The sequence below is a fragment of the Schistocerca nitens genome, chromosome 5 (genome assembly GCF_023898315.1).
Source record: "Schistocerca nitens isolate TAMUIC-IGC-003100 chromosome 5, iqSchNite1.1, whole genome shotgun sequence".
In the NCBI taxonomy this organism is placed as follows: Eukaryota; Metazoa; Arthropoda; class Insecta; order Orthoptera; family Acrididae; genus Schistocerca; species Schistocerca nitens.
In genome coordinates, this window is record NC_064618.1 from 824,129,756 (window position 1) to 824,156,097 (window position 26,342).

The 26,342-nt window shown below is 44.0% G+C and overlaps 1 protein-coding gene across 1 annotated transcript in view; it reads left to right on the plus strand.

The window, feature by feature from the left end:
- The window catches only part of LOC126259540 (cancer-related nucleoside-triphosphatase homolog), an 87,253-nt gene that overhangs the window by 17,970 nt on the left and 42,941 nt on the right, over positions 1 to 26,342 (plus strand). Inside the window, exon 2 of the mRNA XM_049956416.1 lies at positions 8,499 to 8,661. Within this exon, the coding sequence (XP_049812373.1) occupies positions 8,499 to 8,661 (163 nt within the window). The remainder of the gene's footprint in view (positions 1 to 8,498; positions 8,662 to 26,342) is intronic.

Below are 26,342 nucleotides of genomic sequence, written 5' to 3' on the forward strand. Positions count from 1 at the left end.
CGGCGTTACTTTCAAATACTTGCCTTACGCCATTCGATCCCCGAAAACCCCTTTTGTTGATGGTAGATGCATCGGATTTCGGGATCGGTGCTGTGCTTGCGCACAAGGATGGCTCGCATGATCGCCCTATTGCCTTTGCGTCCAAATTGCTCTCCTCTGCGCAAAGAAATTATTCACAGATAGAGAAAGAAGCTTTAGCTCTCGTGTTTGGTGTTACCAAGTTCCATGACTTCTTGTATGGTCGTCACTTTACCATCATCACAGATCACAAACCGTTGACATCGCTTTTTCATCCGAACAAGCCTGGACCTTCACGTACAGCGCAGAAATTCATTCGCTGGTCGCTTTTTCTCTCGCAGTACCGCTACGATATCTTGTATCGGTCCACTGCTAAGCACGGAAACGCTGATGCGTTGTCCCGTTTGCCTGTTGCTGAGGATAAAGCATTCGATTCTTCCGAACTTGCTTGCATGTTCATTGATTCGGTAACCGATGACGTGGTCGAATCGTTTCCGATTGATTTTCGTCGTGTAGCTACAGCCACAGCTGCTGACCCTGTCCTTGCTACTGTTTTGCGTTTTGTTGCTACGCAATGGCCCTTGTCAAAGTCACGGATCGAAGATCCTTTGGTTCGCCGTTTTTTTGCTCACAAGGAGAGACTTTTTGTACGACGTGGTGTTTTGTTGTTGCGTTCTGATAATGATCAGTCCAGAGTCGTGGTCCCACGTTCGTTACAGTCCTCTGTCTTAAAGCTTCTCCACCAAGGACATTGGGGTATAGTGCGTACGAAACAACTTGCTCGTCAGCACTGTACTTGGTTCGGCATCGATGCTGCGATTGCGAATATGTGCTCCTCTTGTGTGGCGTGTACCGAACAACACTCCGCACCGCCGCGGAAGTTCTTTGCATGGCCGAAAGCCACTTCCCCTTGGCAACGATTGCATATCGATTTTGCTGGTCCATTCTGGAATGCTCGATGGTTGGTTGTGGTCGATGCTTTCAGTAATTTTCCTTTTGTTGTCCGGATGTCTTCCACGACGTCTTCTGCCACAATCCAAGCCTTGTCTGCTATCTTTTGCATTGAAGGTCTTCCGCAGACTATTGTTTCCGACAATGGTCCACAATTCATGTCCGCAGAATTTCAGTCATTCTGCACGGCCAATGGTATTCAACATCTGACATCCGCGCCGTTTTCGCCTCAGTCAAACGGTGCCGCTGAACGATTGGTCCGGACTTTCAAGTCCCAGATGTTGAAATTGAAAGAGTCGCATTCTCGGGAGGACGCTTTGTTGCTCTTTTTGTCTTCTTATCGCTCTCAGCCCCGCGATGGTCGCTCGCCGGCTGAATTGCTCCATGGTCGTCCTCATCGCACCCTGATGTCTTTGCTGCATCCGCCACATCAGGTTCCTGTGCAGCGGCAGACTCCTGCTTTTGCTCCTGGCGACGTTGTCTATTATCGCAACTATCGCGGTTCACAGCGTTGGCTCGCAGGGCGCATTCTTCGCTGCCTCGGCCGCGCGATGTATTTGGTATTGGGGGCCTCTGGTGAGGTGCGTCGGCATCTCAATCAGCTGCGCCTCTGTCGTCGCCTGGGTTCTGCCGCTCCCCGTCTGCTTTCAGCGACGGTGCCGTCAGGTCAGCGCCTTGGGGACCCATCTACTGGCTCGCCTCATCCCCAGGTGTTACCGACGCTGCCTTCCATTTTGCCTCATGGCGTCGCGCCGCCGTCGCAGCAGCCGCCGGCGCCGCCCGCAGTGGACGTCTCGCTGCAACCGCCCGGCGCCTCCCAGGGTCACGCGCCGCCGCTCGCTTCCCGTGACCAGCCGTCCTCCGCCGTGGACCTCTTGCCCGCTCCGGACCAGATGTCGTCTTCGCCCGTCGGGTGCTCCGACCACATGGAGGTCGACCCTTCGGCCCCTCTTGTCTCATTACGTGCGCATACACCGCATGTTGACGTGCACCCTGGACTAGGTTTTCAGACGTTTCCTAGCTCCCCTCGGACCGAATGGCCGGGTGCGGGTGGCACAGCCTCGCCTGTTGTTAGGCTCCCCACCTCATCGCATACGTCAACATGCGGTCCTCCCCACGGCGGGCGGAAGCCTTATCTCACGACCGTTCGCCGATTTGCGGGGGAGGAATGTGGTGTCACCGCTAGACACCACACTTGCTAGGTGGTAACTTAAATCGGCCGCGGTCCTGTAGTACATGTCGGACCCGCGTGTCGCCACTGTGTAATCGCAAACCTAGCGCCACCACATGGCAGGTCACAAGACACGGACTAGACCTCGCCCCAGTTGTACGGAAGACATAGCTTGCGACCAGACGTACGAAGCTTTCCTCTCATTTGCCGAGAGACAGATAGAATAGCCTTCAGCTTAGTCCATAGCTACGACCTAGCAAGGCGCCATTTGTATCAGTGCTTATAGCGTACTAATATTCAATAGAGATGTATTCCAACAAGAGAATAAAGTTAAGTATTATAACACTACGTACTTTTCTTTAGTGCATTAATAAGTCTCCTGTTCCAGTACTTCAAGCCCGTCTGCGTTAGTTTAGCGTGCACCTAGCTACCTCATTGTGTCTAGACTGTATGAACTAGACACAACAAGTATAGTGCTTTTGTCTGTGAGGACCAGCTGCTGCTGTAACATTTACTTTGGAAAAGTCATCTCAAAAATTAATTCAAACATTGCACTGAAGTTGGAGAATGTAGCAGATACATTGTTTCCATATCCACTTCTTCCCGCATTTGCCAGTGCCTAGATAAAGTACGCGTTTACCCTTACATCCATCATTTCGTAGGCCTGCAGTTTTGTGGGTTTTTAGCAAGCCTGTCTTTAGCTTTATTATCTGACAGTAATTATCAGAAAGGGCAAGATCTCTTATAAATATTTTACAATTTTCCCTGTCTATATTTGTAAGTGCGTGGTCTAAGACTGATTGCTGAACCTTCTGATGCCCTAATGGCTGTGTTGTTCCATGCTAAAAGTGCTCCAAATGTTTAGGAAGTTATTGCTAATTTCACCCTCAGTACCGGTGTTAATATTCACGTCTCTACATATTATTATGTTAGTTTTGGGGACTAACACTCTTTCCAGGACTCCAGTTAAAGTTAATTTGTTGAAGAAAGTGTCCACATTACCACTAGGTCAGTGGTACACACACACACACACACACACACACAACGGAGGGTGGAGGGGGGGGGGGGGGGGGGGGAGAATGATTAACTTCTTATTTATTTATTTATTTATTTATATCTAGCTTTGCTGGTCTACACTGTGCCATCTCTAAAAATATATAAATACTTGATCCTCCACCTTTTCAGGTAGTTCTACAGTAGCAACTTGCACATTCATATGATGATAGCACTATACACTGTGTTTCATTCTCTCTACTACAGGTTCCTATAATGAATACTACCATTCTGTTGAAAGACTGTAATTCAATTTCAAGCTAGTGCACTTTATTTTTAATAGACCACACATTTTGTTGAAAAATAGATAATTCTGGGCAAATTTCTGTGGTGTTTATGTGCTCTGATATGGTACATTCTACCTTTTGTGTACATGTTGAAGAAATTGCTTCAGAGAGGGGAGCCTGTTGTCATAAAGACCTAGTCCTTGTACCCATGGCAACAGGTATTTGATATTGTGTGGATTGACACCCACCTGCTCTACTATCACTAATTAAATAGACCGACCTCCCTTTCCCAGTCCTGTTGAGATGCAGATCATGCCTAGTGTACAGGTAGTCCCATCTCCTGCTAGTCCCCACCAGCAGCAGTTGAATGTGTGTCAATGCCAGCACCAGCTTTGCATTGACTTGTCATACAGCACTACCAAGAGGAGACCAATTGTGCTACCAGAACAGCTTGATCATTCTTACATTAGTGCAGCCAGTAAGGGAAGCTATCGCACTCAGGTCACCACCTACGTTACACACATTTTGTCCCTATCCGAACTGTTCCCTGGTTCCCTGTCCCACCCATTACTACCTAATCATCCTGACAGCAGTCTGTTGGTAACACCACTACTGTGTTCTTAATTTGGTTCTTAAAACTGCTCACTAAACTCTATGTTTCCACACTGGATCACAGTTGGAAAGAGTGAGCCAGCAAATGCTTTATACTCAAGCAATAAAAATTCCGGATTGGAATATCAACAATGTAAGGAAAAGCATTGATTGCTACTCACCGTAAAGATATGTTGAGTTGCTGACAGGCACAATGAAAAGACTGTTACACATTTAGCTTTTGGCCAAAGTGTTCTTTAGAAAACACACACAAATTCATTCACACAAGCAAGCCCACCTCATGCATACATGGCAGTCATCTTGGGCAGATTGTACCAAACTGCAACTGTCACATGAATGAAAGCAGCAATCTGGAGGGGGCAGGGAAGGTGAAGGGACAGCAGGGTAAGGGGGGGGGGGGTGGCAGAGGGGGAGGGGGACGAGTGCTGTTTGGTGGGCAGAGTATGCAGGGACTAGATGGAGGCATGACGAAACTGCTACCATGTGCAGTGTCAAGAGGCTGAGGGGCAGGGAGGTGTGGACAGGAAGGGGGGGAAATTAGGAGTGAAAAAGGAGAGGAGCAGGGAAGGGGATAGACTGTAGGGCGAGTTGGCAGAGGATGGCAGACAATGAAAGTGAGGTGACGCGAATAAGGAGAAAGTGGTGGTAGGGCAGAGAGGGTGGAAACTGTTGGGTGGAGGGTGTGGTGACAGTAGGTTACTGTAGGTTGAGGCCAGGATAATTTCAGGAGCAGAGAATGTGTTATAAGGAAAATGCCCATCTGCACAGTTCAGGAAAACTGGTGGTGGAGGGGAGGATCCAGATGGCCCGGATTATGAAGCAACCTTTGATATCAAGCATTTTATGTTTAGCTGCATTTTGTGCCACAGGTGTTGTACTTTGCTCTTGGCCCGCAGATTTGTGGTGGTCGTTCATCCTGGTGGGCAGTCATATCAGTATAAAAAGCTGTGCGATGATTGCAGCAGAGTAGATGTATGACAACTGCTTTCACGGGTGGCCCATCCTCTGATGGGGCCTAACAGGACTGGAATAGGAAGTGCTGGGTGCATGGATTGGGCAGGTCTTGCTCCTATATCTTCACAGGGATATGATCCCTGCAGCAACCCCTCTGCTGTGGCTGCCCCATCTGAAAGTACACTTCCTGCAAGTGGAAAATTGGATTGAGCCTATTGCCCTCTTGGTATATGAGAGGACATATTGCATTTCATTACTGACTCATCACTTTAGAGTGAATGTTTTAATGTAAACATTAAAAAAAAGGGCCCAATATTGGAGGTTCTGTTTTGTTATCTCCAGATGTTGTGACCCGCCGATCTTTCAAAGTGCCACCGCGCAGTTACGCGCGTCCTCTACAGGCGGCGCTGTCCGCCAGCCATGCGGCAGCCGCGCCACATAAGCGGCCAGCTGGCCAGCGGCCGCTAGACTTGGACTGAGTGCTGATTTGACTGTTACAGGGTACACACGTCTTACTTTGTTTACTTGATCTGTGACTTACATGTATTGTGTCGTCCTCGAAATATATTTGTTAAACTTGACGTTATAATACCAGATTTTGAGATTGGGGACCAAAATGAGTTCTAAGGAGTTCATGGTCTATGACCATGTTATATACTGCCGTAAAGGTGGACATGAAGTTAAGACTAAGGTCTACTACTCAATGTGAGTAAATGTGTAAATGTCTACGTTTCAGAGATGAAACCAATTACTGCTTGTGGACCTATCTCAGTTTTAGTGCTATTACATCTTATGTAAACCAATGTTTAGAGAACTGATTATTTACCATATGTGTGATTCACTAGGCATAGAGGCAACTTTAATTTATTTTTTAGAGGCTATAAGTTTTGTGTTCTGTTATCCAATTAACCTGATACATTTCATTCACAGCCAGTTGAGTGGACAAGTAATGTCTTCAATGTGGGGTATAGAATTATTTAAAAAGTTTAACTTGTGTTGAAAATATTGGAGTTATTTCAAATCCTTTGGTTTGGGTGGGTTAAGTATGACTGCTAAATGTTGCACCAGCTTGATTCCATCTTTACGTCACCTATGTTGGAGGAATGGTTGAGCTGATTGGAAGAAGTATTCAACAGTGCCTGAGATGAGCTGCTGATTATACTGAAATGCCCTATGTATAAAATCTTGTAACTCAGTTACATTTGGCCATACAGAAAAGGTCAACACCTTGATATATACAGTATGTGTAAACTATTGAATAAAAAGAGGGAAGGAGTTAAAATATTATTATATAATACTACCCTTGGCCTGAACAACTGATTTGAACTAAGAATATTCTGTTTATAGAAAGCATCAATTTTCATCCTCTGTTACTCATTCACCATGGTACACAAAACACGTCAGAACACTGTTGCAGAAGCAAAGATAAAAGCATGCCAAACTCAGAAGAATGCAAAATCCCCAAGACTGGCTAAGTTTCATGGAAGCTCAAAATTTAGTGTGGATGTCAATGTGAGATGCTTTTAATAGTTTCCACAATGAAACATTGTCTCAAAATAAGGTAGGAAACCCAAATAGATTCTAGTTGTATGTAAAGTACACCAGTGGCAGAAAACAGCCAATACCATCACTGTGCGATAGCGATGGAAATGTTACCGATGATGGTGCCACTAAAGTGGAGTTACTAAATACAGTTTTCCATAATTCCTTCACGAAAGAAGACGAAGTCAATATTCCAGAATTTGACATAAAAGTAGATATCTGAGATGTTGCAAAACAACTCAAATCACTTAAGAAAGGCAAGTCTTCTGGTCCAGATGGTATACCAATCAGGTTCTTTGCAGAGTATGCAGACACAATAGCGCTCTTCTTAGCAATCATATACAACCACTCACTTGACGAAAGGTCTGTTCCTAAAGACTGGAAAGTAGCACAGGTCACACCAATATTCAAGAAAGGAAATAGGAGTAACCCATTGAATTACAGACCCATATCACTGACCTCAATTTGCAGTAGGATTCTGGAGCATATACTGTACTCGAACATTATGAATCACTTTGAAGAAAATGAATTATTGACACATAACCAACACGGATTGAGAAAATATCGTTCTTGTGCAACACAGCTAGCTCTTTATTCCCCTGAAGTAATGAGTGCTGTCGACAAGGCATCTCAGATCGGTTCCAAATTCTTAGATTTACAGAAGGCTTTTGATATCGTTCCTCACAAGCGACTATTAATCAAATTGCGTGCATATGGAGTATTGTCTCAGTTGTGTGACTGGATTCATGATTTCCTCTCAGAGAGGTCACAGTTCATAGTGATAGATGGTAAATCATTGAGTAGAACAGAAGTGATATCTGGCATTCCGCAAGGTAGTGTCATAGGCCCTCTGCTGTTCCAGGTTTACATAAATGTTTTGGTGATAATCTGAGCAGTCCCCTTATATTGTTTGCAGATGACGCTGTAATTTACCATCTAGTAAAATCATCAGACGATCAATTCCAATTACAAAACGATCTAGAGAGAATTTCTGTACGGTGCGAAAAGTGGCAATTGGCACTAAACAAAGAAAAGTACGAGGTCATCCACATGGGTACTAAAATAAATCTGATAAATTTTGGGTATACGATAAATCGCACAAATCTAAGGGCTGTCAATTCGACTAAATACCTAGGAATTACAATTACGAGCAACTTAAACTGGAAAGACCACATAGATAATATTGTGGGGAAGGCGAAACAAAGACTGCGCTTTGTTGGCAGAACACTTAGAAGATGTGACAAACCCACTAAAGAGACAGCCTACATTACACTTGTCCGTCCTCGGCTAGAATGTTGCTGCGCAGTGTGGGATCCTTACCAGGTAGGAGTGACGGAGGACATCGAAAAAGTGCAAAGAAGGGCAGCTCGTTTCGTGTTATCGCACAATAGAGGTGAGAGTGTCACTGATATTATATGCGAGTTGGGGTGGCAGTCACTGAAACAAAGGTGGTTTTCATTGTGACAAGATCTATTTTCAAAATTTCAGTTACCAACTTACTCTTCTGAATGCGAAAATATTTTGTTGACACCCACATACGTAGGGAGAAATGATCATCATAATAAAATAAGAGAAATCAGAGCTCAGACGGGAAGATTTAGGTGTTCCTTTTTCCCACGTGCCATTTGAGAGTGGAATGGTAGAGTAGTAGTAGTATGAAAATGGTTCCATGAACCCTCTGCCAGGTACTTTAGTGTGAATTACAGAGTAATCATATAGATGTAGATGTAAAAAGTGTACAGATCAGCTGTTTATTATATTACTGTCACCTACATTTGGACAGCATTCAGATCCACGAATTTTACATGCCAGTCCAGTAATGTGACTGTTCCTCCATGCTCGCTTAGTGCTTGTTCTTCACACAGTGATAGTTTCTGTGATTTGTTCAGCACAGAGTTTGTTCACAGAGAATATTGACAGCAATGTCTGATGGACAGAAGTTTTCTAATTGTATTCATTTGTTGACTCAGGAATTGGTAAAACAACTTTAATCAAAAAGATATATGATTCGCTGAACATCAAAGGTGTTGGAGCTAAAGGCTTCTTCACAGAGGAAGTATGTGAGAGTGGAAGGAGAATTGGATTTGACATTGTGGCTCTGGATGGAAGAAGAGGAGAGTTGGCAAGAGTACGGTAAGTCCTAGTTTCTGTTCCTTTATAAATGTAGTTTTCATTCGTAATTTCAGCTATATGTGTTAAAGGAACATACCAGACCACCTTCATTTTACTGGTGACTGCAAACTGTTTGCTGTAGTACAGATAAACTTCAAGAACAAACATAAAAACTCAAAAGAAGTATTAAAATATGAGACTAAAATAATGTGCAATACACACTTAAAAGAACCTAGTCAAATTAACTATGAATTCGTATAACTAGTTAATGATGTTTTGTATTTTGGATAGCTAAAGACAATGGCTGGAGAGACACTTAAAGAAATAAACTGAAATGCATTTGCATGGGTGGCTTTTGCTACATTAAACAGGGCCTTCAAAATTAAATTTCAAATGTAGTTTGTAATCATTGTGTACCATCAGTTTTCATTTATGGAACTGAGACAAGGGCTGTTAGCTTGAAAAGCATACAGAAACTTGTGGTTTCTTGCAAAGTAATGGAGAGATGTATGTTGGAAATCACTTGGAGAGGCAAGAAAATAGACAAATTGCTGAGGGACTGGAGGGCATAGTTCTGACTGAAATAAAAACAAAGTGAATGTAGAGGTGGCATTTAGTCAGGCAAATTTATGGTAGGTGGGCGAAGGATATTCCTTGCTGGATTCTAAGTAGTAGGAAAATACAAGATAATGGTGTGCTGGAATGTTGGAAGAAAGCAGGCATGAGCAGCAAAGAATGTATATAATGGAATATTTCCACTGTATGGTAAATTATATCATCTGTAAAATAATGTTTAATAATGACCTATTTTCTTTTGTCTATAGCACATTGTTCTTGTTGGACAGTGATGTGGTGCATCGCTGCTTCTTCCACTGTCTGTGGTGTTCTTTGATTGTTGATATGTATTTAGGAGTTTCAGTTGTTCTTTGTTGGCATTTTTTATTGAAGGTAGTCTTCTTCTTACCCTGTCTAGAAAACACAGGACTGATTTCTGATTTTGTAGATTTAAATGGGATTTAAATCAACACTGCACTTGTTCATTTCATGACAGTAGATACTGACTGCAGTGGGTTTCTGTAATTTTCTGGTCACAAACACATACAGTTATTTAACCGAAATTGTGACTTGTGCCATACCTCAGTAAATAACTCAGAACATTGTGCTCGTGAAAGGGGCATGTAGAAGAACAATGGCTCTGCTTTAGAAGAATTGTTGACCATGCACTTGGTAGATATGTGCCTAATAGTACAGTTCATTATGGGAATGACGCTCCAAGTGTACAGTCACTGTAAAGAAACCTCTAAAGAAACTGAGACTGCTGCATAATAGGTGTACAGCAAAGCTTAGGGCTAGTGATATGGAGATACTGAATGAAATGTGTTTGGCTGTCAAGGCTTTCGACAACTTCGGTAGCAAATATTATCGAAAGATCTCTCACAAAACCCAAAGAAATTCTGGTTATGTGTAAAGGCTGTTAGTGGTTCCACAGTAAATGACTAGACACTCATGCATGAGACAGGGCCTGAAACTGAAACTGAGGGTAGCAAAGAGGGAATAGAAACACTGTACTCAGTTTTCAAATCTTAGTGTACAAATGAAAATTCTCTCACCACTGCAAAGATGAGTGATATAGATGTTAATAACAGTGGTGTTGAAAAACAGATAAAGTCACTAAAATCAAACAGAGTTTCATGGGCTGATGGGATCCCTGTCAGATTCTATATTGAACTTGCAGCTGAGTTAACCTGTCTTTGAATGCCCAGTAGATGGGAGGAAATAAAGGTCACACCCATATGCAAGAAGATTATGAGGAATTATCTGCAAAACTATCATCCAGTATCCTTGACATCCATTTATTCTACTCTTGTATCTGCATACATATTCCACAAGCCACTGTACAGTGTGTGGTGGATGCTACCCTGTACCACAAATAGTCATTCCCTTTCCTGTTCCACTCACAATTAGAGTGAGGAAAAAATGGCTATCTATAGGCATCCGTATGAGCTCTAATTTCTCGTATCTTATCTTTGTAGTGTTTACAATAGAAGTATGTTAGCATCAGTAGAATGGTTCTGTGGTCAGCTTCAAGTGTCAGTTCTCTAAGTTTTCTCAGGTAATCTCATTTGAATTCCCAAAGCTTCTCTATAATACTTACTTGTTGTTTGAACCTACCAGTAACAAATCTAGCAGTCCATCTTTGAACTGCTTCGATGTCTTTCTTTAATCCAGTCTTGTGTGGCTCCCAAACATTTGAACAGTACACAACAATGTGTCACGCTAGTGTTCTATATGTGGTCTCCTTTACAGATGAACCACACTTTCCTAAAATTCCTTCAATAAACATAAGTTGACCATTCACCTTCCTTGCCACAATCCTCACGTGCTCATTCTATTTCATTCATCCGCATTAATTTACATTTTTCTACATTTAGAGCTAGCTGCCATACATTACAACAACTAGAAATTTTGTCTAAGTCATCTCGTATCCTCGTAGTCATTCAACTTCAACACATTTCCTTACACCTCAGCATCATCAGCATACAGCTACAGTTTGCTGCTCACCCTGTCGGCCAGATCATTTAATAGCGGTCCTATCACACCTCTGTGGGGGACTCCTTGTAATACACCTCTGATGAACAAGTTGAACATATTCTAAAGCCATCCATAAGGATCTTCATCAAACAGAATGGCCTTGCCCATGCCAACCAGCATGGATTCTGAAAACGCTGATCGTTAAAACCAAACTTAGACTTTTCTCACAGGACATACTGAATGTCAGGCATCAAAGCAATCAGTTAGATTTTTATTTTGCCCTCTCATTTACTTTCCTTCTCCATCCTCTGATTCCTAGCTTTGATATTTTCTTCTGTGTCATTCAGTCATTGCTTATGTGGTCTTCCTTTTAATCTTCTTCCTGTCGGTTTCCATTGGAAGACCTTCTTTGTAGTTCTTGTGTCTTGCATCTGTAGGACATGTCCCAGCCAGGCTGTTCTTTTACTTTTAATTAGCTATACAATATCAGCTCCTTATATAAGATGATCCAGTTCATAATTGGTCCTTGCTCTCCAGGTACCATTATTATTTTGGATACCTCCATAAATTTTGCATAATACTCTTCATTCTAACTCTCAGAGTTGTTGTTCATCAGTGCTGGCTAGCGCCCATGCTTCATATTCATATGTAAGCACTAGCCTAATAATAACCTTATATACAGTCATTTTGAGCAGTCATTTTACTATCCTGGATGTCATTAGTTTTTTAAATGTATGATAATACCCATTACCACTTAAATATGGGCTTTTATTTCAGTGGACATGTAATTCGCTTTATTAATATTAATCCCCCACGTATTCAGAATCCTGTGCATGCTGAAAATTAAAGCCTGCTTTTTACAAGTTATCCAGGATATCGTCTCCTGTTCCACAGAATTTAATATATTTAGTTTTGGATTCATTAATTTCTGGGCACCTGTGTCATGCAGCTTCTTTAAGTTCCACCACTGCTCTCTCCAGTCACATCTTTCACCTACTAATAACTGCAACATCATCAGCATATGCATCCAACTATGTTGTTCTTATACCTATGTGTCCAGGTATTTGCCATTTTTGTATAATTGCTTCTAAGGTCAAATTGAAAAGCATTGTGGAAAGAGCATCAACTTGTCTGACTTCTTTGCTGGTATTTAAACAGTCAGTTAATTCCCCATCCTCTCTCAACATTGCCTTGGAGCCTGCTGAGGTTGTCTTAATAACTGAAATGTATTTGGATGGAATGGCAAGCAGTTTTATATCTTCTAACATATGTTCCTTATTTAGACTATCAGAGGCATATTTGAAGTCCATATAGATATTGTTAAGCTCTTTATTATATTCATATGCTTTTTTTCTGTATGTCTCAGTACAAGTATTTGGTCCACTGTTGATCTGTGTGGCCTGAAGCTAGTCTGACAATCCACCCATACATCTTTCACATGTGGGACTGATTTGTTGTATAGGATTCCAGATAAAACCTTATATGTTACATTCAATAGAATGATCCCTCTTTAGTTAGAGCAACTTGCCTTGTCACCTTTCTTATGTATGTGCTGAATTACACCTATAGTCCATTCTTCTGGAATTCTTTCTTAAATCCAGATGAAAAGGATAAGTTTATGTATCTGTTTGTGTAAAGTAATGCCTCCTATTTTTAACAACTCAGCAATTATTCCATTATTTCCTGGTTATTTGTGATGTTTTTGACAATTCAACATGTTCTGAACTTTTGCAAGAGTACGATCTTCTATTTTTTGGTAATAATGTATGGTATGTCCCTGTTCTCCATTGGTGCAATCACCCTCCAGCATGTTTTTAAATGCTGTCTCCATCTGGTCACCACTTTCCCCTTTTCTGTCAGCAGGTTTCCATCGTTATCCTTGTGGCCTATTACCTTAGGCCTATACTCTTGTGTTCCTTCTTTTAACTTCTTATAAAACTTTCTACTCTAATTCCTATTGTAATGCTCTTTCATGTCTTCTATCTTTCAGTACCTCATTTATGCTTATTATCAAAATTAGGATCGTATGAGGTATAATGCAAAATTTGAGACTGAGCTGAGGATATTTTGGTAGGGAGGATGCAGCCTGTTATTTTAGATGGAGGGTCATTGGTATATTTAAAAGCAACTTAGGGTGTGCCCACAGAAGTGTTTTGGGACTCTTGCTGATCATGTATATGAATGACCTTGCAGACAATATTGATAGTAAACTCAGGCTTTTCGCATATGATGAAGTTATCTGTAATGAAGTGCTTCCTGAAAACAGCTGTAAAAATATTCTCCCAGGTCTTGATAAGAATTCAAAGTGGTACAAACATTGAAACTTGCTTTAAATGTTCAAAAATATAAAGTAGTGAACTCCACAAAATAAAAAAAAAAAATCTAGTGTTCTATGACTACAGTATCAATAAGTCTCTTTTTGGAATTAGTCAACTAATACAAATACCTGGATGAAACATGTTGTAGGATATGAAATGGAATGATCACATAGGCTGAGTTGTAGGTAAAGCAGGTGGCAGACTTAAGTTTATTGATAGACTACTACAGAAGTGCTGTCAGTCTACTAGGGGATTGCTTACAAATCATTCATGTGAACCATCCTGGAATATTGCTGATGTTTGTGCAACCTGTACCAGATAGGGCTAATAGGGATATTGAATGTATGGAGAGGAGGTCACCATTTTGTTTGATTCATTGGAAGTACTGAAGAAACTTTACTGGCAGACAGTTGAAGCCAGATGCAAAGTATCCCACTAAAGATTACTTACAAAGTTCCAAGAACTGGCTCTAAATGATGGCTCTAGAAATATACTACAGTCCCCTATGTATCACTCCTGTCAGGATTGTGATTACAGAATTGGATTAATTACAGCATGCGCAGAGGCATTTGAACAGTCATTCTTCCCACACTCCATATGTGAATGCAATGAGAAGCAGCCCTGATAACTGGTACAGTGGGAAGTGCCCTCTGCCATGCACTTCACTGTAGGTTGTGTAGTATGGATGTAGATGGAAATGTGTGGTCATCCTTCAATGCAGCACATTCACAATATTCAGCTAGAGCATACATTCCAGTATTGAATTTGTCTGCAGATTGTCCTTCCCATTGAAATTGTTGGTTGAGCATTAATCATTCAGTTATGTTCCTCCTCGTGGTATAAAATGATTGCCAAAAGGGTTTTCAACTTCTCTGTGTTCTCTGCACTGTTATTGTGTTAGACATGTCAGAAATGCATCATCAACTTGCAAACCCAAACAATAAGTTAATCAACCCATATGGTGAGTGGTGGGCTTTAAATTCCATTCTGGTGTTTCTCAAATTTGTTGAAATTGTATGAGCCAAAGATGTCATGCCTTTGTTTGACCAACATCAAATTATTTGATGTGCACACAATTCTGACATGTTGTAATCAATGATAGTGGCAGCATTCCACTAAGTCCAGCACTCTACCACTCCTTCTGAAGTAGTTGTTTTTGGCAAATTCCTGTCCAAAATAAAAGTCTATAAGAGACAAGATGCCACACTGAGTCTCAGTGGTGTAGTATCTTCTCATTAAATAGTTATTGTTTTAGTTCTCTAAAGACTTCCTCAATTTGGTCGGTTCATGCCCAGGTATCATTTGTTTACATTCCTGCTTTAGAAGAGTATTATCAATTAAATATCCACTCACATATTTGTGATGTAAACCAGACTCAGACGTATTCTTAAATGTTAATAGTTTGTGGGTGCAATAAATCTGTATGTGGCCATTAGCTTTTCAAGATCTGATTTTATTCCTTGATCACTAATGACATATCCAAGGAATTTTGTGTGTTCAACAATTCTAGTTTCATTGCTCCTTTATTCAGAGCTGCAAAAATAATGTTTATTAAATAATTATTATCTTCTCAATTTGAACTTGAAATCAAAGTATCATTCACATAGACAGTAACATCCTAAAAAGCTCTACCTAATACTCTGTGGGTTTTCTGTTGGGTTGTAGCCCAAGAAAAACACACTTAATGTTGTAAGACTCAATATACACTCCTGGAAATTGAAATAAGAACACCGTGAATTCATTGTCCCAGGAAGGGGAAACTTTATTGACACATTCCTGGGGTCAGATACATCACATGATCACACTGACAGAACCACAGGCACATAGACACAGGCAACAGAGCATGCACAATGTCGGCACTAGTACAGTGTATATCCACCTTTCGCAGCAATGCAGGCTGCTATTCTCCCATGGAGACGATCGTAGAGATGCTGGATGTAGTCCTGTGGAACGGCTTGCCATGCCATTTCCACCTGGCGCCTCAGTTGGACCAGCGTTCGTGCTGGACGTGCAGACCGCGTGAGACGACGCTTCATCCAGTCCCAAACATGCTCAATGGGGGACAGATCCGGAGATCTTGCTGGCCAGGGTAGTTGACTTACACCTTCTAGAGCACGTTGGGTGGCACGGGATACATGCGGACGTGCATTGTCCTGTTGGAACAGCAAGTTCCCTTGCCGGTCTAGGAATGGTAGAACGATGGGTTCGATGACGGTTTGGATGTACCGTGCACTATTCAGTGTCCCCTCGACGATCACCAGTGGTGTACGGCCAGTGTAGGAGATCGCTCCCCACACCATGATGCCGGGTGTTGGCCCTGTGTGCCTCGGTCGTATGCAGTCCTGATTGTGGCGCTCACCTGCACGGCGCCAAACACGCATACGACCATCATTGGCACCAAGGCAGAAGCGACTCTCATCGCTGAAGACGACACGTCTCCATTCGTCCCTCCATTCACGCCTGTCGCGACACCACTGGAGGCGGGCTGCACGATGTTGGGGCGTGAGCGGAAGACGGCCTAACGGTGTGCGGGACCGTAGCCCAGCTTCATGGAGACGGTTGCGAATGGTCCTCGCCGATACCCCAGGAGCAACAGTGTCCCTAATTTGCTGGGAAGTGGCGGTGCGGTCCCCTACGGCACTGCGTAGGATCCTACGGTCTTGGTGTGCATCCGTGCGTCGCTGCGGTCCGGTCCCAGGTCGACGGGCACGTGCACCTTCCGCCGATCACTGACGACAACATCGATGTACTGTGGAGACCTCACGCCCCACGTGTTGAGCAATTCGGCGGTACGTCCACCCGGCCTCCCGCATGCCCACTATACACCATCGCTCAAAGTCCGTCAACTGCACATACGGTTCACGTCCACGCTGTCGCGGCATGCTACCAGTGTTAAAGACTGCGATGGAGCTCCGTATGCCACGGCAAACTGGCTGACACTGACGGCGGCGGTGCACAAATGCTGCGCAGCTAGCGCCATTCGACGGCCAACACCGCGGGTCCTGGTGTGTCCGCTGTGCCGTGCGTGTGATCATTGCTTGTACAGCCCTCTCGCAGTGTCTGGAGCAAGTATGGTGGGTCTGACACACCGGTGTCAATGTGTTCTTTTTTCCATTTCCAGGAGTGTATTTTGTACAAACAGCCACATAACAACACATCATACTGTGAACTGAATAAGCAAGATAGTGAGAGCCATTAGTTTACTGAGTCAAAGAACTTGTGAGGGCAGAGATAAGTTATTTGTACTTGTAGACACCACACAGCAACCTCTGCCCCCCCTCCCCCCCCCCCCTCACCCACTCACCCACCCAGTTTGGTGCACGGTTTGAGCACAGTGGAAGGGGGACATGTCCAGCGACAGAGGTGGTGTGATGGGGATGTCCATCTCCGGAGGTTGTTGCAACAGGGACCACACTGGGAGGACGATGTGGAACTCCTGTAGGTGATGTGGGTGGATGAGGTGTCTGCCCTCACGTGAGGATGGAGCAGTGAGGGGAGGGACTGTGTCCCCCATGTGATCGGCTGGCAGCATTTGAACTGTAACCCTCCCTAAGGGGGTTACTGTAGCTCGAGTTGTCTTGCAGTAGGATGAAGATGTGGTTGTTGTCAATGACGATGGTGACATCCTCCACACATTTGGACGGGACATCGGTTTGCAGAACCACTAGAACGGGTAGGGGGAAGGAGGTAGAGAGAGAGGGAGGGCAAGAATCCAAGGAACAGTGTTGATGGAGATGCAGGCGCATGTTCAGGTGAGGGCTGCAGCAGCAGCTCTGAGGTGTCGTAGCTTGAGGGTGAGTCCTCAGTGCTGGGAGGCTGTATAACGTCATTAGGCGTGACAGATGTGGGTTGAAGAGTGCAGGTCTCATGCAGTGGAGAGAGACAGTGATTGGCAAACCTTTAACCTGGATGTCCATCGTGTTAGCAGTGCAGTTTATTACCTCGTATGGGCCTGAGTATGGTGGGGTGAGTGGGACCCTGATGTTGTCATTGTGGAGAAAAAAGAACTCGCATGACAGGAGATCGGAGGGCACATGGGAGCGTGGGGGAGTATGGCTAGATGGGGGAGGGAAATGTTCACAAAATGTGTTCCGATCTGGCTTACAAAGTCAGGAAGGGAGGTGGGATTGTTGGGGGGAAGGGGGGGAGGTAGCTTGTAACAGCTCCCCAGGGAGGACAGGATTTTCACCACACATGAGCTCACTCATGGTACCCTCAATATCAGGTTTGTAAGATGACCATAGGTGGAGGAGTACCCATGGGAGGGCCTCAATTCAAAGATTGTCATTACACCGCAGTGCTGTCTTGAAAGTGCGATGCCACTATTCTACCAGTCTGTTTGCTTGGGGATGGTAGGCAGTCGGGCGACATTTGATGATACCACACAGCTGGCAGAGTTGGGCAAAGAGTGCCGATTCAAACTGCCAGCCCTGGTTGGTGGTGTGTGTAGCGGGGCATGCAAAGAGGGAAATCCAGGAAGAAACAAAAGCCTTAGCCACAGTTTTGACAGTTATGTTGGTGAGAGGTACGACCTCTACCCACCGAGATAAATGATGGAAGCGTGTCGATGACTTAATTCCAGGGTGTGATAGAGAATGTAGTGTGTCAAACACTGAATGGCGGAGGGGAGTGGGGATGAGGTGTCGGAGAGTGCAAGTGGAGGAGTCGCACCAAACTTCCTCTCAGACGCCTGGGGAATTTTGCTTTGGTGAAAGACAGTGAAGTGGATGTGCTGTTTACGAGTTGCTGTTTATCCTCATCCTGGTTCTGTAATGACGAGAGGTCAGAAAGGTCGATGACCATTGAGATGGCGCTAATGCGGAAAAGGAAATCTGCAATGATGTTGTCAGCACCTTTGATATGGTAGATGTCAGTAGAGAACTGAGAGATGAAATCGAAATGCTGAAAGTGATGGGAAGAAAGGTCGAAAGGGGGGTTGCATATGGCATCTGCTACTGGTTTATGGTCAGTCAGGATGTGGAAAGGTCAGCCCTCGACGTCGGGGTGGAAGTGTAAACTGCTAAAGGTTCACGGTCGAAAGCTGAGTATTTTTGTTGGGTGCGTAAAAGCTTCTTTGAAAAGAGCTGAAGTAGTGTGACCACATCGTTGTGGTGTTGTTGTAGGACCGCGCCTACCGCGGAGTCACTGGCATCCGTGGTGATGAAGAGTTCAGCATCTGAGATTGGACGAGCAAGGGTGACGGCTCATGTGAGAGAGCATTTCAGGGCCTGGAAGGCTGCGTGCATTGGTTCTGTCCACAGAATGGGGCATGTCCCTGAATTTGCCTGCTGGTGAGGGCGTTAGTGAGGGCGGCCTAGGTGTCAGCTGCTGCAGGCAAATGAAGACGGTAGCAGTTTATCATTCCCAGGAACCGTCGGAGCTCTTTATATGTTGTAGGGAGTAGAATGGATAAGATTGGTTGCACTTTCGATTCAGGGGGGGTGTATAGTTGCGGCCAAGACTGTGTACCCCAAGAATTGGACAGATTATTGGCGTAGTTGCAGTTTGTCAGTGTTAACTTCGACTCTGTTAGATGAGCGAGTTTCCTTTACTATTGTAATGTGGTGTTTGTGATCTTATGCGGATTTGCTGAAGATCAGGATATTGTCGAGATATACGAAACAGAAATCGAACTGGAGCAAGAGGGAGTCAATAAAGCGTTGCCATGTCTCGGCGGCATTTTTTAACCCGAATGGCATTAAATGGTACTCGTACAACCCATGGGAGGTGATAATCACTGTTTTCGGAATATTGTCAGGTGCAACTGGGATTTGGTGATAAGTGCATTTGCAATCCAGTATGGTGAAAATTGTAGCATCCTCAAGTAGGTAAATGAAGTTGGAAATGTTCGGTATTGGATAATTCTAGCATTCAAGTGTCTGTAATCGCCACACATATGAAAGAAGCCATCCTGTTTAGGGGTTACTATCGGAGGGCTGTAAAATTCCTGCCTCAATAAGTTCCTGTATTCGCTGGCAAATCGAGCGTAACTTGGGTGGGTTAAGGCTGCGAGCCTTTTGGTGAATAGGTGGGCCCTTGGACGTGATGATACGATGAACAGTTCTGTTCATGATGTTCGGTGACTGTGCGCAGGCAGGGTGTGGTGTTGGTTGTTTTATTAGGGGCACATGGCTTGGAAACAGTATAGTTCTCTGCTCGAGAGGGTAATGCCAGTGAAAAGTCACATGTTTGTTATGTTTACACCGATGTGGTTGGCAGTTTGTGAGTGCCGAGCGTGTGACAGGTGTGAATGGTGCGCGTAGAGGTTGTCTATTGTCCATAGTTCACGAGAGAGGCGCCCTCGGCAATGGCGGTGCTGCTAGCACTCTTGGAGCTATGGAGTGAGCTGTGCAAGGAGGCACAAGAGGAGGGGGGAGGGGGGGGGGGGGGAATGTGTACCAACACACTAGGCGGGCACACGTATGGCAGCAGGGGTTGGGGTCGGAGCCCAGACGGCTGGGTTGTCATGAGTCACATGAGAGTCACTTTGCGAAACAGGTGAGATGCGGAACAAACTTGATGGGGGTGGGGAAGGTGGGGGTAACACTGTGCAGTTCAGACTGGAATCACACGAGATAAGTGTGGCATTGGTAACATGTGTGCTGTTTTCTGTAAAGCCGTCAGGTGCGGCAGATGAAGGCTCGGGTGTCGGCACTGCCGAGCGGTGTGAATTGATGCTGGCGGTAATCACAGCAAGCTCGTCCTCGCGTGTGCAATGTGATATTTCAAAATGGCATTCTCACAGTGGAGGGCACATGTCTTGACACTTTCCGTCAGGACACGATTCACAGTTGCACAAGTACTGCTCACAAGAGCCATGCACTTATGCACTAAAAAGTTAACAGCGTTTACACTCGGAGCAAGTGGCGGAACGTGGTCACACGGGATGTGAGAGTTAGAGGTGTGTTGAAACAGAGAACCTAGAATGACATCTGGAGACAGATGGTGGTGAGATAAGATATCAATTCCCGAGATCAGTTCTGCTATGTCCACCACATGAAAGATACAGGGGAGAGAGAGGCCATTAGAGAGGTAGAGTTGAAGCTCGATGGAGCTGCAGGTCTGGAGTGTAGGTGAGTTCACGGCTCACAGGAAAGGGCACGTGTGTGTTAGGGGGCACGTGACCATCGATTTAGGAACGGTTGAGACATCAGCACCGGTGGCCACGAAGAGGTTGCATGTCGAAGATTAGTCTTTGATGCAAAGGCGGTCATTCAATGGGACGCAGGCATGGATGGAATGTAGTGTGGGTTGGCACTTATCAGACGACTGGCTTTTTGGATGCTTGCACGGGGGGGGCCGTACTTCTTTGCATCATCACCAAATATGGTGTGGTACCAACAGTGAGGGTATGTCAGGAGAGGAGGTGGCCGATCATCCTTGATGTGTTCGGTTTCGTACGCCAGGGTAGTTGGCACAGGCGCGATATGCAGCAGCTCGGTGGGCAGAGAGTGTGCGCTCTGGGTGCCAGGTGGCACAGCAGTGTGGGAGATGGAGAGCAGCCTACCCCTGCCTGTGGCTGGGTGAACTATCAGTGGAGGAGTGCCAACCTGTTGCATGAGCTCCTGCTGATGGCGCTGGTGGGTGAGCATATAGACCTGGTCAGCCATCCACAAACATGAACCGATGGATTTCAGGGTATGGGGGAGGAGATGAACCTGGAGATCTGTAGGCAGTTTTGTTAACCACACCAACCACAGGGTTTTGTCCAGCATCATCTGCTCGCTGACCAGGAGGCATAGCCGGCGCCGAAGCTGGGATGGGGTGCGGTCGCCGAAATATTCCTTGTACAGTATTTGCAGAACATGAGGGGCACTCAATGATACCCTGTTTTGCAAAATCGTACTTTGAAGTTAGCGGAAGCATCAGAAGTAGGTCGCAGATCAGGTCTGCGTGCCTGTGCAGATGACTCATGAGGCACAGAAATTTTGAATTGTCATCGGTGATGTGGTACAGTTCAAACAATTTCACCACCAGTGAAAACCACGTTGCTGGATTGTCCTCATATAGCGGGGCCAGGGTTGGTAAATGGTCTGGTGGTGGCAACAAAGGCACAGCTAGTTCTCTATCTGAGTTCCTCATATCAGTCATATGACGAGGATGCTGGACCAGCACAGTCGACGCAGATGGCACTGGGTAGGGTGCGAGCAAGCAGTCAGTCGGAGCAGATGGGAATGGCACCAAAGCCCTAGGAAATGATGCTGTAGAACTGTCCAATACAACATTCATGGCACGGAAGTCTGATGTGGAAGGCATAGCCGACACCATGTGAAAAGCGAGTGGGTGAATGGCTGCAGTTGAAATCCCCTGAAAGTTTACTTGCAGTGGCAGGGAGGGTGGAAGAGTGGACATGCACGGAGGAGCACAGTAAAATGTTGCCACAAGCCCGGGGCATGTTCAGAGGGGCGGAGACCACAGTTCATATCACTATTCGGCACATTGTTCACATCAGGTGGGGGCCCGTAAAGTGCACTGACAGGTCGAATGGTCACTGGGGGCAGGAACTGGCCTGGAAATGTTTGTGATATACACTGGGCATTGTCCACTCTGTAAACTGATGAAGTGGTAAAGCACTCGGGCACCACAAGAGCACAATTGGTACACGTGGTCTGTCCTAACAAAGGCGAGGTTGCACACAGCACTGTTGTAACGCTCGTCCAGGTAGTCAGCATCTGATACATAGTTTGTGCATAAAATGCAGAATCCACATTAGCATGATGAAATGAAGGCCTTTTGCTCTCCTCGTTATCGTTTTTGAAATGCATGTGTCCATGCACACTCGCTGGAAAGGAAAAGCCTGAGTCCATGGTCACATGTTGCACTGTCAAGTGGCAAAAGTGTTGAGGCGATTAAAATGCAGGAAACGTGTTGTAGAATCCAGGTGGTGGTGAAGCGATGAAATGTCCCGTTGTAGGTGCAGGAGCTTCGATATCCACATGCTGCATGGCAGGATACATGGCCAAGTGGAATGAAAGAAGGCGTAAACAAAGCCGATGCAGGAGACACCAAAAAACTTGCACTACGAGGAAACGGCACGCAAATTCTTACTGGGGTCACCACTGTAGGATTTCTGTTGGGTTGTAACCCAAAGAAAACACACTTAATGCCGTAAGACTCAATATATTTTGTTTTGTGCAAACGTCCACATTACAAGAAGTCATACAGCAAACTGAATAAGCCGTTAGTTTACAGAGTCAAATAACTTGTGATGGCAGAGATATGTCTTTGTTCTTGCTGATGCCACAACTTGATCCATAAACATGATGAAAACTTTAAATGATATATTTAAATCAAATAGCACTAACATAAATTGGTAGCACTTCGTCTAGTAGAGGAACACAGTATACTTTCTTAATATTGTGCGCTAATAGCCAAAGGTTATATACAATGTGTCCTTGAAGGAAGGTCAATATTCAGGGATGTGACAGGAATGATCATTTGAAGCAAAAAAGTCTAGTAAACATGGACTCTAAAATACACAGACCTGCCCTAAAAGCTCTTTCCATATTTTGAGAGGAGAGATAACAAAACAAGAAAAATGTCCAGTAAGCATGGGCTCCAAAGTGCCTGCCTTAAAAGCTATGAGCACTTATTCACCTTCGCTACTGCGGAACACTTCTCTTCTACTGAACAAATGCTTTTATCTCTTCAAGTGTGCATTTTAGAGCCCATGTTTACTACACTTTTTTGCTTCTGTTATTAGTGCTAGAATTTACCAGACATTTAGATAATATCACTTTATCACTTATCACAATTACAGTATAACCATGAAGGCAGGCTACAGACTGAAGAAGAAAAACACAGAGAAAGGCACATATAAAAAACAAAGAGAAAATAATTTAAAGCATAATTATTAAACTGTCTTACTTCAACAGCTTTGAATGGTTGTTCCTGTCATATCCCTGAATATTTATCATTCCTCTTGGGACATCCTGTGTAGTGACGTCAAATACGTAATTGCAAAGAAATTTACAACGTACTCTGATGAGTATGGAAGAAGCTTGGAGATACTGGAAGGTCTCAGATAGATTATATAATGGTAAGACAGAGATTCAGGAACCAGGTTTTAAATTGTAAGACATTACCAGGGGCAGATGTGGACTCTGACCACAATCTATTGGTTATGAACTGTAGGTTAAAACTGAAGAAACTACAAAAAGTTGGGAATTTGAGAAGATGGGACCTGGATAAACTGAAAGAACCAGAGGTTGTAGAGAGCTTCAGGGAGAGCATTAGGTAATGTTTGACAAGTATGGGGGAAGGAAATATAGTCAAAGAAGAATGGGTAGCTTTGAGAGATGAAATAGTGAAGGAAGCAGAGGGTCAAGTAGGTAAAATGATGAGGGGTAATAGAAATCCTTGAGTAACAGAAGAGATATTGAATTTAATTGATGAAACTAGAAAATATAAAAATGCAGTAGATGAAGCAGGCAAAAAGGAATAGGAATGTCTCAAAAATGAGATCGACAGGGAGTGCAAAATGTCTGAGTAGGGATGGCTAAAGGACAAATTTAAGGATGTAGAGGCTTATCTCACTAGGGGTAAGATAGATACTGCCTACAGGAAAATTAAAGAGAGCTTTGGAGAAAAGAGAACCACTTGCATGAGCATCAAGAGCTCGGATGGAAACCCAGTTCCAAGCAAAGAAGGGAAAGCAGAAAGGTGGAAGGAGTATGTGGAGGGTCTATACAAGGGCGATGTTCTTGAGGACAATATTACAGAAGTGGAAGAGAATGTAGACGAAGATGAAATAGGATATATGATACTGCGTGAAGAGTTTGACAGAGCACTGAAAGACCTAAGTCGAAACAAGGCCCTGGTAGTAGACAACATTCCATTAGAACTACTGAAAGCCTTGGGAGAGCCAGTCATGACAAAAACTCCTCCATCTGGTGCGCAAGATGTATGAGACAGGCAAAATACCCTCAGACTTCAAGAAGAATATAATAATTCCAATCCCAAAGAAAGCAGGTGTTGACAGATGTGAAAATTATCGAACTATCAGTTTAATAAGCCACAGCTGCAAAATACTAACACGAATTCTTTACAGACAAACGGAATAACTGGTAGAAGCCGACCTCGGGGAAGATCATTTTGGATTCCGTAGGAATGTTGGAACATGTGAGGCAATACTGACCCTACGACTTATCTTACAAAATAGATTAAGGTTAGGCAAACCTACGTTTCTGGCATTTGTAGACTTGGAGAAAGCATTTGAAAATGTTGACTGGAATATTCTCTTTCAAATTCTGAAGGTGGCAGGGGTAAAATACAGGGAGCGAAAAGCTATTTACAATTTGTACAGAAACCTGATGGCAGTGATTAGAGTCAAGGAGCATGAAAGGGAAGCAGTGGTTGGGAAGGGAGTGAGACAGGGTTGTAGCCTCTCCCCGATGTTCTTCAATCTGTATATTGAGCAAGCAGTAAAGGAAACAAAAGAAAAATTCGGAGTAGGTATTAAAATTCATGGAGAAGAAATAAAAACTTTGAGGTTCGCCGATGACATTGTAATTCTGTCTGAGACAGCAAAGGACTTGGAAGAGCAGTTGAACGGAATGGACAGTGTCTTGAAAGGAGGATATAAGATGGACATCAACAAAAGGAAAACAAGGATAATGGAATGTAGTCGAATTAAATCAGGTGATCCCGAGAGTATTAGATCAGGAAATAAGACACTTATAGTAGTAAATGAGTTTTGTTGTATGGAGAGCAAATAACCGATGGTCGGAGCAGAGAAGATACGAAACATAGACTGGCTATGGCAAGGAAAGCGTTTCTGACGAAGAGAGCCGGCCGAAGTGGCCGTGCGGTTAAAGGCGCTGCAGTCTGGAACCGCAAGACCGCTACGGTCGCAGGTTTGAATCCTGCCTCGGGCATGGATGTTTGTGATGTTCTTAGGTTAGTTAGGTTTAACTAGTTCTAAGTTCTAGGGGACTAATGACCTCAGCAGTTGAGTCCCATAGTGCTCAGAGCCATTTGAACCATTTGACGAAGAGAAAGTATATATTTAAGAAAGTATATATTTAAATCAGGAAGTCTTTTCTGAAAGTATTTGTATGGAAATGAAACATGGACGATAAACTGTTTAGACAAGAAGAGAATAGAAGCTTTTGAAATGTGGTGCTACAGAAGAATGCTCAAGATTAGATGGGTATATCACGTAACTAAAGAGGAGGTACTGGATAGAATTGGGGAGAAGAAGAATTTGTGGCACAACTTGACAAGAAGAAGGGATCAGTTGGTAGGACACATTCTGAGGCATCAAGGGATCACCAATTTAGTACTGGAGGGAAGCGTGGAGGGTAAAAATCATAGAGGGAGACCAAGAGATGAATACACTAAGCAGATTCAAAAGGATGTAAGTTGCAGTAGTTATTCGGAGATGGAATAAGTCATAGGGTCAGTATTGCCTTGCGTGTTCCAACATTTCTATGGAATCCAAACTGATTTTCCCTGAGGTCAGCTTTTACCAGTTTTCCCATTCGTCTGTAAAGAATTCATGTTAATATTTTGCAGCCGTGGCTTACTAAACTGATATTTAGGTAAATTGAACAGCTGTCAACACCTGTTTTCTTTGGGATTGGAATTATTATATTCTTCTTGAAGTCTGAGGGTATTTTGCCTGTCTCATACATCTTGCTCACCAGATGGAGGAGTTTTTGTCATGACTGGCTCTCCCAAGGATATCAGTGGTTCTAATGAAATGTTGTCAACTCCCGGGGCCTTGTTTTGACTTAGAAATTCTTCATGCAGTATCATATCTACCATTTCATCTTCATCTACATCCTCTTCCATTTCCATAATATTGCCCTCAATTACATCGCACTTGTATAGACCCTCTATATACTCCTT